General features: G+C 31.6%; 1 protein-coding gene across 3 annotated transcripts in view; it reads left to right on the top strand.

Annotated features, from left to right (window-relative positions):
• slc4a4b (solute carrier family 4 member 4b) overlaps window positions 1-17,721 on the top strand; it is a 63,714-nt gene that overhangs the window by 43,102 nt on the left and 2,891 nt on the right. For all 3 annotated transcript variants that reach the window (XM_051093145.1, XM_051093144.1, XM_051093143.1), the window contains 14 exons: window positions 797-930; window positions 2,853-3,121; window positions 3,956-4,014; window positions 4,164-4,349; window positions 5,782-5,895; window positions 7,262-7,423; window positions 9,345-9,523; window positions 11,560-11,632; window positions 13,317-13,385; window positions 14,923-15,030; window positions 15,123-15,188; window positions 15,356-15,517; window positions 15,614-15,707; window positions 17,593-17,660. In XM_051093145.1, the coding sequence (XP_050949102.1) occupies window positions 797-930; window positions 2,853-3,121; window positions 3,956-4,014; window positions 4,164-4,349; window positions 5,782-5,895; window positions 7,262-7,423; window positions 9,345-9,523; window positions 11,560-11,632; window positions 13,317-13,385; window positions 14,923-15,030; window positions 15,123-15,188; window positions 15,356-15,517; window positions 15,614-15,707; window positions 17,593-17,624 (1,707 nt within the window). In that variant the 3' untranslated portion in view covers window positions 17,625-17,660. The remainder of the gene's footprint in view (window positions 1-796; window positions 931-2,852; window positions 3,122-3,955; window positions 4,015-4,163; window positions 4,350-5,781; window positions 5,896-7,261; window positions 7,424-9,344; window positions 9,524-11,559; window positions 11,633-13,316; window positions 13,386-14,922; window positions 15,031-15,122; window positions 15,189-15,355; window positions 15,518-15,613; window positions 15,708-17,592; window positions 17,661-17,721) is intronic.

Below are 17,721 nucleotides of genomic sequence, written 5' to 3'. Positions count from 1 at the left end.
AGTGACTTTTCTTCGAACAACTGTGTGTATAAATAGTGTTAGGATTGTGCGTTGTGCTTTTAGAGATGTGCAGTGACTGCAGAGTTTGTGCATATATTTAGCAGTGCATGTATATGGCGCAGGCTAAGGAGGATCAGCTATTAATAGCCTCAGATTACACACGAGCACACACACACACACATAAAATCACACAAATACACTTTGGAAAAATCCCTCAGAGGGAATCCTTCTCCTGACCTCTGGTCTTTACCTACAAAGCCTGCCTCAGATATGTCAAATTAAAGCTTTAGGTGGAGGTCACAGGCTGGTGAAGTGATTTTTTTTTTTCTCTATGTTTAAAAAACCTTGAAGATGACTTGTGTTTCAAGGTAAATATGTAAACATATCAGATATGTAAACAAATCTGAATGCAGAATAGTTTAAGCATGACATGATGACTCAGAATTGAGCTATCAAGACTTTGGATCATATAAGTCAATGGGATTTTTACCATTTATCATTACCTTTTATTAGTTATTACATTTCCATGGATTGTTTTCTTACTGTGTATGAGTTACATATGCAATAGTGCTGCTTCCGTAAGAAAACCCCAGTGGTTTGTGTTGGAAACAGGCGTTTGTCTGAATAAGCACTTTCAGATTTGACTGTCAGGCAGAAATGTGCTTGTGCCGTCACATACAGGCTCAGATCTGATAAGAGTTCCTGTTTTAGTGATTTTACGCAGACATGCCTCCAAATGCATTACCTTTGCTTCAGTTTTTCCGCTTGACGCCTGTGTTTTTATCTGTCTGTGCAGGGTGTGTTAGAGAGTTTTCTCGGGACGGCGTTGACCGGTGCCGTGTTCTGTATGTTTGCGGGTCAACCTCTCACTATCCTGAGCAGCACCGGGCCCGTGCTTGTCTTTGAACGACTGCTCTTTAACTTCAGCAAGTGGGTGTCACATACACACAGATACTTATTAAAACATGTGCACACAAGTACATAAAACAATAAGCAATCAGTGGAATGATTTGGTAACAATATTTAGATAGATAGCTTTGGATTTTCTTTTAATATATTAATTATTATATTATTATTAATTATAGTTACTGCAGTTTTACAGTGGAAACGGCAAAATAAGAAAATAGATAGTCAGTGTTTGCTTTAATGATCAAAAAAGAGAATTGTTTTTGTGTATTGTTAGTTATAATTTACTTAAGTATATTATTTTTTAAAATTATAAAATATAAACTATTTTGTTTTAGTTTTGAAATTCTAATAAAAATGTCTAATATATATAATTATAAAATATTATTATTGTATTATATATTAATAATATATAGTATTTTATATATAAAATGTATTATTATTGTTGTTGTTATTTTTATTTTTATTAAATAATATCATAATTATGTTAATAACAGCCACTTCATTTTAATAGCCCGTTACAACTTGATTTGTAATAATAATAAAAATAATAATAATAATAATGCTTTATTTGTAATTTATAATTATTTATTTACTTTTAAAATATAATACTATTTTATTACTATCATTATTTAATTTCAAATGTATTAGTCTGCTTCTTCTTTTTCTTCTGCTTATCAGTATAAAATTTATATCATTTATATTTATTTAATTTTCAAATTCCTGTATAGTGTATATATATATATATATATATATGTGTGTATATATATAACACATTAATAAAAGTCACAAAAAAATAATATTTCTCTATAATATAGGTTCTTAACTGGTAGGGTATTTTTCATTTTAATAGTTCATTGGAGCTTGATTCATTAATTTATCTGATGTAAGATTACCAGTGTTTATATGATTTATTCCAGTCTGGTTTTATAGCCAAATTTATCCGTTTCACATTTAGTTAGAGTTATTTTTGAACACCAGCTTGGATTTGGATCCATTTACAGTTTATACTTCCTTTCTGTACTGATGTGTCATATTTAGTTTGACTAAAAACAAGCAGGATTCCCTGGAACTCTTCTAGTTTTATGTCATCTGAAGCACAAAACGTTCTGACTTATCTGCAATCAAGATACATCTTATTGTTTTCCCGTTTCCGCCAAGGTCTTGTCTCTCTGTCTCTGTGTCTCGTGTGTGTGTGTGTGCATAAATACATTTCTCTCTCTCTCTCTCTCTCTCTCTCTCTCTCTCTCTCTCTCTCTCTCTCTCTCTCTCTCTCTGTCTCTGCGAGGTTTCAGGTTTCTGTGTTTATGTTCCATTATGAATAATTGAGTCAGATTTCATGTCTGTGTCTGCTAGCGTGTATCAGTTTAGCTTCAGTGAGGGTTTCCATCTAAACTGCTGAGTCTGGAATTATGGATTGTAATATATTTAATGAATCATACGCTGCATGCTAACATGATTAGTACTTTGTAATCAATAAAGAGTCTGGGTTCAGTCTGTAACACAAGGAGCATAGGAAAAAGAGTCATTTGGAAATTATTCCAAACACATACATACATTTTAAATTTAAAAAAATAAATAATTAATATAAAATAAATTATTATTATTAATTAAAAAATAATATTAAAATTAACATAAAATAAATAAATTATTATTATTAGTCATAAATTAAATTAAAATAAATAAATAATATTAAAATAGTTAATCATCGTAATAATTTATATTAGTACATTTTAAATATACATATTTTAATTATTATTATTTTATTAATTACTAATCCATATTATTTCATATTCTTATAATTATTATTATTTTTTAAAATGTAAATATATCGCCTTCCTTTTCCAAATAATTAAAAATGATCTTATCTTATCTTAGCTGATTGTTTTCCTCCTAATCTGTGATTGTAAAGTGGTGACGGTAATGTGTTTCTTCGATTGGTTCAGGGATAATAATTTCGACTATCTGGAGTTCCGGCTGTGGATCGGCCTGTGGTCTGCTTTCTTGTGTCTGGTCCTGGTTGCCACAGACGCCAGTTTCCTGGTGCAGTACTTCACCCGCTTCACGGAAGAGGGGTTTTCTGCTCTCATCAGCTTCATCTTCATCTATGACTCCTTTAAGAAAATGCTCAAACTGGCTCACCATCATCCAATCAACTCAGACTTTAACATGGACCTGGTCACGCAGTATGGATGCCACTGCGCTCCTCCAGACGGTGAGACGATGACTGAGTGAAGGAGAAAATCAGATAGAAAGTGTGTGTGCATGAAACCGAGAGAGAGAAAAACGGCAAAAATAATCAGTATTTATGTCATGCATATTTTTATTATTTCAATTATTATTATTTATATATTAAAATAATAATAATAACATATTAATGTAGCTGCTTGTTTTCAGAGTAAATATAGTAAATTTGGATATTTTTATCAGAAAACAACACACAATACTCATTAAGAAAATTTTTTGGATTTGATTTCTTATTATTTAATGTCGCATTTAACACTGCAACATACAGAGCTTTTTTGAAAATAAATTATGTATATTATCATTTAATGATTTTTATATATGCTATTTATTTATTTATATATTTATTTATTTATTTTATATTAATGTAATAATAGTAATATTGTAACTTAAATACTTGTTTTCAAAGTAATATACATCAGATAATTATTTTAATATTTAAAAGTTTTTTTTACTCTGTTGACAAATGGTTACTATAGTATACTATACTAATAGTAATATATTCACATTAATAATTGTTTTCAGAGAAAATATTATATTTAAAAGTTTTTTATTCTATCGAGAAATTTTACATTTTTTAATGTTTATTTATAATTAACATCATATAGTTTACATTTTTTATAATTACTATATATGATAGATGGTTATTTATTTATTTGAATAATTAATATACTAATAGTAATATATTAACATTAAAACCTGTTTTCATAAAATAATTATTTTAACTTTTTTTTTTTATCCTAAACAGGACAAAATAGGATTTAATATTAAATAAAACTCATATTTTGTGTCTTTAAATCAAAAGGCAATATTTCAGCTGTGTACATGGAGAAAATGGAGGCCCTGATGAACAGCACTGGACAGGTAAATGCCCTGTGTGTTTGTGTTGATTAATAAAATACCCACAATGCATCAGTACACTCAGATTAGTTAGTAAAAAAAATACTGCAAAAATACGACACTGTTTTTATTGGTATGCATGAGGATAATTGTTCATGTTTGTGTTTGTGCAGCATCTAAATGCGACCTGGGCGTCTTTGACTCGTTCTGAGTGTTTGGAGTGGGGCGGTCAGCTGGAGGGTCCGGCGTGTAGCTACGTCCCTGATATCACACTGATGTCCTTCATTCTGTTCTTCGGCACATACACCTGCTCCATGGGTCTGAAGAAGTTCAAAACCAGCCGATTTTTCCCAACTAGGGTACACAAACACGCACACGTCACCATTGTACATTAATGAGGATCTTAATTGGCTTATGCTATACTCATGAGGATATTCATCCTCATAGGACTAGGAAACCCTCCCCGCGCACACACACACACAGACGTTAAGCTTCAATCTTAAAGTCATTGCTTCTGAATTAAAGCGTCTTTTGGTTTGGCAGCTGTAATGGAAAATAGTCCATCTCTGATCCGGCCAAAAATGCTGTAGCATATTACCAATCTGCACTCATTAAAACATTATAAATCTCCATTAATCTCCACTAATTAGAGATTACAGATTTAAAGATTATAGTTTTCACTTTCGATTCTGTGTTTATAGTGTGTTTCTAACCTGTGATCGGTGATGTATTTGTTTTTTATTTTGATGATTGAGTACTGCATGTAAAAATGCAACATACAGATTACTAATGAGCTTTTCTGCATTAGATATTTTTGATTTATACATTTTTACATCCTCTTTTTTTATGTACATGTAAATTCACCCGTCTTGTAAACCATGTTTTTTGGTTTTGCATTCATTTTTAGTTGTTGTAAATTTTTATTTGTATGAACTATTAAAAAAATTGTATAACTCACATTTGTAATAATAAATAAACATGCTATTATTTTATTTTATTTTACTTTATTTTATTTTCATTTTATTTTATTTTAAAATGAGTTTATTTTGATTTTAAGTAAACCAAAAAAATTAATTAAACAATGATGGAAAAAAAATGATGGAAACTAAGTTATAAATTATAACATAAATCTTCTTCATGCAGATTTGTACATTTTATTATAGATTTTTAAATAAATCCTATATTTATTTATTTATTTATTTATTTATTTATTATATTTCTTATACAAAATTATTCATGTTATTTTATTTATTTGCATATTTATTATATATTATTACATTTATTATACATATATACTGTATATAAACTATATATATTAATATATATATATACAAATATATATATATATATATATATATATATATATATATGTATTTAAGTAATATGTTTTCTTAATGCAGAAATGTCATATAAATCATATATTTTTATAAATCATATATTTCACATTATATATATATATTTATTTATTATATTTATTATGCATATTTATGCATATGTTATTTTTATTTGATTTAATTTGGTATGTATTATATATATATATATATATATATATATATATAATTTAATTAATTAATATATTAATATAATAATAGCAATATATTTACATTAATGCTTGTTTTCAGAGAAAATCTTAATATTTAAAAGTTTATTTTTCTATTTTAATTGCCAAATAAAATAATGAAATAAGCTAAATCTTGATTCTCAGAAAAGCCCATGTTATTTGTACATAATCTGAATTGTTTGAACTGTCTGTGTGAATTCATTTGCTGAATGGTTGTTTATATTTTGCAGGTCCGCAAACTGATCAGTGATTTCGCCATTATTTTGGCCATTTTGATCTTCTGCGGTGTGGACGCACTGGTCGGTGTGGATACACCCAAACTAATAGTGCCAAGTGAATTCAAGGTGTGTATGTGTGTGTTGCATGTGTTTAATGTCTTTGTGAGGCTCTTCTGTTACAGTAATCCTTTAATATTCCCATATTATTCCTTCAAACCGCTCACTGAAGTCCAACACTTGAAACCTCTAATACTCGTGTGTGTGTGTGTGTGTGTCACAAAGTGACACAGTTGTATGTCATGTGAGCATCCAGTGCTCGTATTGTTGCAGCAAAATCTGTATTGTCACAAGCTGAATCAGTATAGTTTTCACTAGTCATGTTAACAAACAATAATACATGATATAATACATAACAGATCAATGGATAATTTAGTTTCAAATGCCATTATGATGCTCATATTTCTATTTAAATGTAGATACTATATCTATATAATGTGCATAAATAATATGTTTGCTAATGAAAGTCATTATAAAGTACCATTATAAAGTCTATCTATCTATCTATCTATCTATCTATCTATCTATCAATAAACTTTTTTCTTTTTTATACGTTTATATATTATAATATATAATGTTAACTTTTTTATTTTTAATACTTAATAAGATTTAATAAATATTTTAATTACAATTTAATTATATATATATATATACATGTATATTTTTATATATATATATATACACACATATAGGTAACAATTTAAATATTGTATATTACATATATTTATTAATTTGAATACATATATTTATATATATTAAAAGTGATAAATGTGTGTATATAAATTATTTTAAATACTTTGTAAAATTTATACATATAAAAATATTTTAAATATAAATAATTGTATATTATGTAATTTTTTTATACATTTATATATAATTATATATTATAATTTTAAACCTTTTTAATACTAATAAATATAAATAAAATAATAAATAAATTTACAATGTATGTGTATATATATATATAATTTATAGACATTTATATTTACATATATGTAACAACTTAAATATTCTATATTATATAAAGTAAGTATTTGTATATTATATAATATATATTGTGTATTTATATATATAATTAATAGATATGTATATATATGTGTGTGTGTATAGAATTAAACATTATATACAAAAGATTTAATATATATATGAAATGTTTACATTTTAAATGTACACACATATGTGTGTATAATTTAAATGAAAAAGTAATTTAAAATATATAATTAATGTTTAATTAAATATCATATACAAAATATTTAATTTAATATTACTATGATTTTTTGTTTGTTTAAATGTATGTTTTGTGTGTGTGTGTGTAGGAATTTTTTATACTTATGTACATTGAAAATAAAATGTATAATATTATCTCATATGATAGAGACCAGGATGATTATGTTTTTAAATTTCAAACTATCCTGTATTTTTCCACTCTAAATAGCCGACGAGTCCACATCGTGGTTGGTTTGTTCCTCCGTTTGGAGGAAACCCGTGGTGGGTTTACCTGGCCTCATTCTTACCCGCTCTCCTGGTCACCATCCTCATCTTCATGGACCAACAGATCACGGCAGTCATCGTCAACCGCAAGGAGCACAAGCTCAAGGTACGAACGGCTGATGTGGAAATGTTAAACAAACTCTGGGGATGTTGTGGAATATAATGAGGGATTATGGTCAGAGGATTACACCGCTGCACGTGGAGCTACCTGCTGCACGCTAACCTCTGCTACTGTTTCAGTCAAGACAGGAATCAGATTTCTAATCATTTGGTTATAGGTAACTGTCACGGGGGGCGGAGCAAAGCGACAGACACAGTGGGCGTGACGTCAGGCCTCGGAGAGGCTTTTATTAAACAATAAAACAAAGTGTCCAAAAAAGGGGGAAAAAGTGTCCAAAACAAAAGGGGGATCTGGTGTCCTCGATGTGACGGGGTTCCGTGAAGGAGGGGTAGTGTTCCGAAGGGAAGGGTCCAGGTAAGGGGCGGAGTCCGGCGGCCGCACGCGCTCCCCACTCAGGTCCGGGGTGCGAGGGGCGGCGGCTTCTCTAGCGGCATCGTCCTCCTCCACCTACGTGGCGCTTCTGGGGGATATCACGGCCCGGCATCTTGGCCCGTCAGCCGTCACGGGTGCGGTCCTCATCCGAACCCGCGAGGTCCGGCAACTCGTCCTGCGGCGCTGGTTCCCTCTTCACCCCTTCCTGGACCCACGAGGACACCAGCGTGCATGCACGGGGAAGAGACCGGTCTCCTGAGGAGAGGCGCGCTCGGCATTTTAACAGCGGCGGTGATGAGGCTTCATTCACATCAGGTGTGCCTCATCACACGCCGCCAGACCTGGATGTTTCGGCGCCCCTCCTCCCACACGCCCACTCCCGTCGGGAGCCTGGTGAAGGGCGGCGATTACCGACGGGGTGCAGCTGACAATAAGGGGGGGAGGCAGTCGACTCGTCACATTCCCCCCCCCAAGCGACATCCCCGTCATCCGGTCGCCGCCCACGCAGGAGTGCTACCTTCCTCAACCAGGCTCCAGCGGTCGGAGTGGGCGGGGATTCCTCTCCGGGCGACTCCCTCTCGCAACGCCACCGGACCGGGGACAGAGAAACCGGAATTTAGTCGACAGCCTCAACCAACCGCAGGGTAAGTGATATTAAATGAAACAAGTCACTTACCCCTTTAGCGGCTGGGAGGCCGTCACCGTCGTCTCTCCGTCCTCCGGGTCCGAATCTCCATTGACTTCTTTTGCGAGCGAGAGGGGATGACGTCACCAGGTGATTCCCACTGCGCTGCCTAAGCTCCGCCCACGCCTGCATTCTCCACCACTTGTCACGGGGGCGGAGCAAAGCGACAGACACAGTGGGCGTGACGTCAGGCCTCGGAGAGGCTTTTATTAAACAATAAAACAAAGTGTCCAAAAAAGGGGGAAAAAGTGTCCAAAACAAAAGGGGGATCTGGTGTCCTCGATGTGACGGGGTTCCGTGAAGGAGGGGTAGTGTTCCGAAGGGAAGGGTCCAGGTAAGGGGCGGAGTCCGGCGGCCGCACGCGCTCCCCACTCAGGTCCGGGGTGCGAGGGGCGGCGGCTTCTCTAGCGGCATCGTCCTCCTCCACCTACGTGGCGCTTCTGGGGGATATCACGGCCCGGCATCTTGGCCCGTCAGCCGTCACGGGTGCGGTCCTCATCCGAACCCGCGAGGTCCGGCAACTCGTCCTGCGGCGCTGGTTCCCTCTTCACCCCTTCCTGGACCCACGAGGACACCAGCGTGCATGCACGGGGAAGAGACCGGTCTCCTGAGGAGAGGCGCGCTCGGCATTTTAACAGCGGCGGTGATGAGGCTTCATTCACATCAGGTGTGCCTCATCACACGCCGCCAGACCTGGATGTTTCGGCGCCCCTCCTCCCACACGCCCACTCCCGTCGGGAGCCTGGTGAAGGGCGGCGATTACCGACGGGGTGCAGCTGACAATAAGGGGGGGGGAGGCAGTCGACTCGTCACAGTAACGAATGTCGTATTTTTTCACCCTGAGTGCAGAAGGGAGCTGGGTATCACCTGGACCTGTTCTGGGTCTCCATTCTCCTGATTTTGTGTTCGTTCATGGGTCTGCCGTGGTATGTGGCAGCAACCGTCATCTCCATCGCCCACATAGACTCCATCAAGATGGAAACTGAGACATCAGCACCCGGAGAACAGCCCAAATTCCTTGGAGTCAGGTGAGGGAGAAAATCTTGAGGAAAACTTATCTTAAATCACTCTACATTGTATTTTAACAAGGGAAACATGATTACAGCATTATAAAGTTGTTCCATCCTCACTAAAAGACAACCAATCACAAACAATTATGAGGAACAGCTTTTTTGACCAATGAGATTTCACTGTGGGCGGGGCTACGCAGCACAATAAGAATAAAGAGGCCATAAACAATCAACAGAATGTATCAATATGGGTTTTTACACACCTGATTTCAATATCTACATAGAATGTGAATGATATAGATGGTATAATGCATAATCCATAATGCAGAAATGCACATCAGGATTATTAGTATAGTTAACTAAAACTGAAAGCATGAAATGTTCCTTGAAATAAATGTTAACTGAAACAAAACACTGAAACAAATTCAGTGTTTGACTTTTGATTATTTTAACTTAAAATACTAAAATAACATTAACATTTCACAATAAGGCTTTTTTTGTTAACATTAGTAAACTATATTAACTATACATTTATTAATCTTAGTTAGTTTTAGTTTTAGGTTCAACATGTTCAGTTTTAGGTTTACTTTATCTGTTAACATTAATGTACTGTGAACTAACATGAACATTAAAGTTAATAAATGCTGGAAAAAAATATATTTTTCATTGTTAATTTGTGTTAGTTAATGCATTAACTAATGTAAACAAATAAGATCTTATTGTAATAATTGTAATATATATATATATATATGTATTAGAAATATTTACTTAATTTATATAATTTATAAAATTACAGATTTTTTTTTAACTAATAAAAATGACAAAAGCACCAACTAAAACTTTAACTAAGATGCATTAAAAACTGCTAATAAAAAATTACAACTGAGTTCAAAAATACACAATACACATACAAATTTAAAGAAGTCTCTTGTGCTCACCAAGCCTGCATTTATTTGATCCAAAGTACAACAAAACAGTAAAATTTTGAAATATTTTTACTATTTAAAATAACAGTTTTCTATTTGAATATATTTTAAATGTAATTTATTCCTGTGATTTCAAAGCTGAATTTTAAGCATCGTTACTCCAATCACATGATCCTTCAGAAATCATTCTAATATTTTCATTTGCTGCTCAAAAAAGCTTTTATTATTATTAATATTATATTGAAAACAGCTGAGTAGAATTTTTCAGGTTTCTTTGATGAATAGAAAGTTCAGAAGAACAGCATTTATCTGAAATATAAATCTTTTGTAACAACATAAATGTCTTTATTATCACTTTTGATCAATTTACAGCATCCTTGCTAAATAAAAGTATTAATTTCTATATCTCTTTCCCACCAAAAAAAAATTATACTGACTGTATAGTATTACAAAAGCATTTTTTTCCAGATAAATGCTGATCCTTGGATCTTTCTATTCATCAAAGAATCCTGAAAAACATGACCTCAACTGTTTTAAATATGGATAATAATAATAATACTTAGAGCAGCAAATCAGAATATTAGAATGATTTCTAAAGGATCATGTGACACTGAAGACTGGAGTAATGATGTTGAAAATTCAGCTTTGATCACAGAAATAAATTACATTTTAAAATACATTAAAATAGAAAACAGTTATTTTAAATAGAAAAAATATTTCACAATATTACTGCTTTTGATGTATTTTGGATCAAATAAATGCAGGCTTGGTGAGCAGAAGAGACTTCTTTAAGAAACATTAAAAATCTTACTGTCCAAAGACTTTTAAATGGTAGTGTATTAACAAAAATGATAATAGTATATGAGTGATACTAAAATAACACTGATGTAAGTGTAAATATAATGCCTTTACAATTTCATGACATCACATGAGGAGGAGGAAGTAACACTCATGTTTTATCAGTCAAGCAGACAGTGCTAATAATCTCAAAATTACTGAATATCTCAAATAAATGATCTAATATATCAGTTTATCACTAGTAACGTGCTGCTCGATTGTGTCACGTTGTTTTGATTCAGTTCACATGAGTGTGGCTCATGCTTGTTTGTTCACTTCTTTCTCTTGCAGGGAGCAGAGAGTCACAGGAACAATGGTGTTTATTTTGACAGGACTGTCGGTCCTCATGGCCCCTGTTCTGAAGGTTTGAACTCTCATATTTTTTAAAATCTATCTACATTGTTATTTTGCATACTAATTCTCATCGTTGTCCAAGAGAATAAGACAGAATGTTAAAGACAGTGGTGCTTAATACACATGTGTTTGCTTTCAATTCAAGTGTCCTGCATAAAAGTTGATAAAAATATGTTTTCTTAGCACATACTGTATACATATTCGTCTGTCTTTTCTGGGAAAACAGACCACAAATATGGATGACTCATAACTCTGGCTTGTGAAATAGCAGGATCATAATTCATAACTGTGATGTAAACAGAAGAGTATTTTAGAAAATGTGTCTACAAAATATTTCTTAGGGTATTTTAAGCAATTTTAGTTATTAATATAAATAAATACACAGCTTATATTTATACAGACATATATCCACAACTCCAAACTTGATTACTCAAATTCATTTCTGAGAAAAAAAAGTTAAAATGATTGCTTGATTATCCGAATAAAAAGCACAAAAAGCAGTACACATTAAACATAAGTCATGCATGAGCATAAGTCACCTTGAGCCTTTTACATCTTTCTAAGCAGAAATAATATATTTGAGACCTGATATATTTGTCTTTTTTTAATATATATAATAATAATAATAATAATAATATTGCTATAATGTTGTTATATTGCTAATTTTTAGTTATTTTTTAAGTTTTGTGATAACAGGATTTTTTAATATATTTTGTATAAAATAAAAATACAAAAATATTACTTTTTATTTTTAAAAGTATTTTTAAAAATCTATATTGTTTATTTTTATTTTCATTTTTTTAGAAACACAAATATACATATATATATATAGCATTTTATATATTTGTATATTTTTGTGCCAATGGGATATTTCTATATATTTTGAATGTGTAATTTAAAAAAAAATAGAATACATATATTACATATTATATATTTAAATAAGATCATTTTAAATAGTCTACTTTTTATTTTATTTTTACTTTTTTAATTTTACGTTTTATTTTTATTTTTAAAATACAATTATGTATTTGAATAAGATAAGAAAATTAAATTTTATTATATTAATAATTTTTATTCCTTTTTTATATTTTTGTGACAACAGGATTTTTATATTAATAAATATATTAAATATTTAAAAAATATATAAACATATATAATGTGAATTATATTATATATAAATTACCATGGTATTCTTGGAAGTACTGTGAAGTACAAACACTGTAGTATATGGTTTCCAGTACCGTTTCAGTATATATTTAGGTATGTTGTGTACCATGGTATTGGCACAGTATTTTTTGTATTGGTACATGTTTAAAAACCCATTATACCATGGTACTTTTTAATGGTTTGTGCAGTTACTGCCCCCTGCTGAACATTTACTTTGTAAACATTACAACTTTGTGATGTGTATGTGAGGAAAAAACTCATACCAGGATGTAGATAAGTCAGAGGCTTCTTGTCAATTACACAAATTCTGTTTCATAATAAGCTGTTTGCATTGCTCATATCTCCTGCTTTGGAGTAGATTATGTTGACAGGTTTGAATTAGGGGTGTGTTCAGTGGATACTGCTTTTGTCTTCACGTAAGCTTTGATTCTGTATGTGTGTACAGTGTGTGTTTGTAGACAAACTGAAGTGCAGTTACTTATATAATGCTGTAATAGTAAACAGTGTGTTTGGTTTGATCCCTGCAGTTCATCCCTATGCCCGTCTTGTACGGCGTGTTCCTCTACATGGGCGTTGCATCTCTCAATGGTGTCCAGGTGAGTTCATGCAGCTCAGTAAGTGTCACGTTACTGTTTAGGCAGAAAGAGACCCTAATCTTCCGGACTACCTGATCTCCACTGGAGCATGGGAACCCGACTAATTCCAGAACTTGATCTGAGTTCAGAAAAGTCGGGATAAATCAGGTGTAGGCAGGATTTTGTTGGTGTAATATGCCTGGATAAACTAAGAGCACTTCAGGACAGATTGGTGCATCAAAATGCATTTTGTTTAATGGTGGTTGCTGTTAAACCTTGATGCATACGTCATCTTGAACCTTTTACTTTCTAAGCAGAAATAATATATTTAAGACTTGATATATTTGTCATTTATTGTTATATAATTATATTGGTCATTTTTATTCTTTTTATTTATTTATTTATTTATTTATTTTTATTTTGAAAATGTATTTTGTATAAAATAATGTATATTTTTATATAAGTAATTTTATATATTTTTGTGACAATGGGACTTTTTATATACTTATACTTTTTATATACTATTTTTTTTTAAATACAATTATATATTTAAATAAATAATTTTAAATAGACAAATTTGTATTTTTATTTTATTAAATTTTATTTGTATTTTTAAAATACAATTATACATTTGAATAAGATAAGAATATTATTTTATATATTTTATATTATTTTTTATGTTTTATTTTAAGAATATTATAAGAATATATATATATATATATATATATATATATATATATATATAATGTTTTGAGTAATTTTATATATTTTTGTGACAATAGGGTATTTTTATATACTTTGAATATATTAATAAGATCATTTTAAAGACAAATTTTTATGTTTATTTTATTACATTTTATTTGTATTTCTAAAATACAGTTATATATTTGAATAAGATAAGAATAATATATTTTATTAATCATTTTTATTCATTTTTATTTTATATATATATATATTTTTTTTTTTTTGCGACAACAGGATTTAAGTGTATTTTGTATATAATAAAAGTACATAAATATAATATTTTATTTTTTGTTTTAAAGTATAATTAAAATATATAACTGAGTAAATATTTTAGGATTTTTTTTTTTCTTTTCAATTTTTAGAAACACAAATAGAGCTTAAATAGAATATATATATATATATATATATATATATATATAATTGAATTATATATATATATATATATATAATTGAATTATTCATATATATTTGAATAAGATTTTAAGTAGTTTTACTTTTTATATAAACATAAATAGAATTTAAATAGCATATGTATATATAATTAAAGATTTTCAAAATGTTATATCATTTATGAATTATATATATAAAATAAATAATAAAAACTGGATGCTTTCATTTACGTACTATTACATTTTATATTTATTTTTTAAAATAGAATATATTATAAAATTAAATTAAAATTAAAATAAATATTGTTAATTATCCTAAATAATTTTATATTTAATTTTCAAAATATAGTTGTTTTTTTTTACATTTTTGTGACAACGGGATATCTGCCTCTAAATGATCTATAAATCATCTTTTGTGTCTCTAGTTCATGGATCGTCTGCAGCTCTTGCTGATGCCTGCAAAACACCAGCCAGATCTGATCTACCTGAGACACGTACCGCTCAGACGAGTTCATTTATTCACCTTCATACAGGTGTGTGTGTGGTCACATGTTCAGCCTCACAGGGTTCATATCTATAGCTTTAGTGCTGCATATGCATGATGAATGTGTGTGTCTATTCACAGGTGCTGTGTTTGGCTCTTCTGTGGGTGCTGAAGTCAACAGTAGCAGCCATCATATTCCCTGTGATGGTGCGTCTTTATTTGCAAACACACAAACATGCACAGCCTGCACTCTGAATAGCCACTTTTTTAGATTTTTTTAAAGGTTACATCCTATTTTATACTGTTATTTCATGTGTCAGTCTTCACAGGGTTAACCTTCACACATCTAAGATCTCTTTCTGTTCATTTCACAGATTCTTGCATTAGTCGCAGTAAGAAAGGCCATGGATTATGTGTTCTCGCAGCACGATCTCGGTTACCTGGATGACGTCATGCCCGAGAAAGACAAGAAGAAGAAAGAGGACGAGAAGAAGAAGAAGAAAAAGAAAGGCAGCATTGACAGTGACATGAACGACGTGAGTTTCTCTCTCTCTTTCTCTCTCTCAGTGTGTTAGAAACAGTCGTCTCTGTAAAGCTGCAGTGGTAAGAATGTCCCACCCCTGCGTTCACAGTCGGATTTTCCAGCCATTGAGACCGTTCCCAGCATAAAGATCTCCATGGAGACTATGGAGCAGGAGCCCGTGCTGGGGGAGAAGCCCTCAGACCGTGAGTAAACACGCAGGGTTTCCCTCCACCTCGCGCAGGGGTTCTAGCCGCCACTTTGTTACTAACAACTCTATTCGTGGCCTCTCCCTCCTCCAGAAAACATCTCTGAATCCCGTCTTTCTCTTTGTTTATGGTGTTGCTTGGTTTCCTGGTCTGTGTGGATCAATAATCCACTCTTGTAACAGATAACACACGCTTAATCGCTTTACTGATGTGTGTACTGTATGTATTAATAAAGTCAACATGCAGTCTAAATGGACCCTATTTACTTTTCTAATACATGTTCCTGGTTCCATACATGATTCATTGCAAATGTTTGTCTTTTATCAAAATAACGTGATCCGCCTTTAAAACCAGTTTGCTTTTTGTTTGATGTCTTTGAGCGCTCTTATTGCACTATAGCGATGGGAATTATGTGGAGTTTAATGATTAACGATTTCAGGTCCATAACGGTTGCATTGACAGTTCTTTTTGTTTATTTTTGTGGAAGGAACAATGGACTGTGTTTAAAAACAATTTCTTTTGTATTCACAACCATCACGGGCCTAACGTTAAATTATGAGATTATTTTTCCGATTTTAACACTGCCGTTCAAAAGTTTGGGGTCAGTAAGATTTTTTGTAAAGAAATAATTATTTCACTATTCTTTATTTTTCAGTTCTAATGTTTAAACTCAGAATTCCAACCTTTTTCTAAGTGTTTAGTTAAGTTTATATCTTGCAATTCTGAGAAAAAAAAGTCAGAATTGAGATTTAAACTCAAAATTACAAGAAAAAAATCAGAATTGTGAGATTTGAATATTTATAATTTTTCAGATTTTAACACTACTGTTCAAAAGTTTGGGGTCGGTAAAATTTTTTGTAAAGAAATTATTCTTTTTTTGTGTATTTCACAATTCTTTATTTTTGTTTAATCTCAGAATTCCAAATTTATTCTTAGAATTCTATAGAAGTTTTTATCTTGCAATTTTGAGAATTAAACTTAGAATTCCGAGGACAAAATGCAGAATTGTGAGATTTAAATTTAGAATTCCAAGGACAAAATGCAGAATTGTGAGATTTAGACTCAGAATTCTGAGGACAAAATTCAGAATTAAATTTAAACATTTATAATTTTTCAGATTTTAACACTACCGTTCAAAAGTTTGGGGTCAGTAAGATTTTTTTTTTGTCAAGAAATTAATCTTTTATTCATCAAGGATGCATAAAATTGATCAAAAGTGACATTTAAGACATTTATTATTTTTAAAACTTTCTTTTCATCAAAAAATCCCGAAAAAAAACAAAACAATTTCTACAAAAATAATAAGCTACACAACTGTTTTTATCATTAATAATAAGAAGAAATGTTTCCTGAGCAGCAAATCAGCATATTAGAATGATTTCTGAAGAATCATGTGACACTGAAGACGGAAGTAATGATGCTGAAAATTCGGCTTTGCATCACAGAAATAAATTACATTTTACAATATATTCAAATAGAAACCAGTTATTTTAAATTGTAATAATATTTCACAATTATACTGATTTTACTGTATTTTTTATTAAATAATTGCAGCCTGGGTGAGCAGAAGAGTTTTTTTCAAAAACATTAAAAAAATGTTTAACAACACCAAAAATTAGCAAGAAAACACTGAATCGTCATTGTCGTTTAATATCGTGTTCTATTCGAAAGTGTCACATTACGAAAGTAAACTGGGCTGCAAAAACTGTCTCATGTTGACTTTATGCATTTCCTGTTCTTTACTACCTCTTTTAATTCTAACCACTAACCAATCAGCTCTTCTTTTCAGCTCCATCATAACCTCTTTATATTAACCCTCTAATATTCGCTAATCTGTCATGTGTGTGTATGTATATTAACAGCGTGTGTTTGTTTCTTATAGGAAAGCCCATGTCCTTCCTCACTCCCTACTGATGGAAAGCACTTTTTCCTATCCAAGACTGTGTCAAGGTACTTCTTGGTTTGTTTGAGCTTGTGTGCACATGCATGTCTAGAATTATCCATCTTAGAT

Source organism: Labeo rohita, chromosome 21 (assembly GCF_022985175.1).
Source record: "Labeo rohita strain BAU-BD-2019 chromosome 21, IGBB_LRoh.1.0, whole genome shotgun sequence".
Lineage (NCBI taxonomy): Eukaryota > Metazoa > Chordata > Actinopteri > Cypriniformes > Cyprinidae > Labeo > Labeo rohita.
The sequence above is the reverse complement of the archived record's forward strand: the minus strand, read 5'-3'. Positions and strand labels throughout refer to the sequence as shown.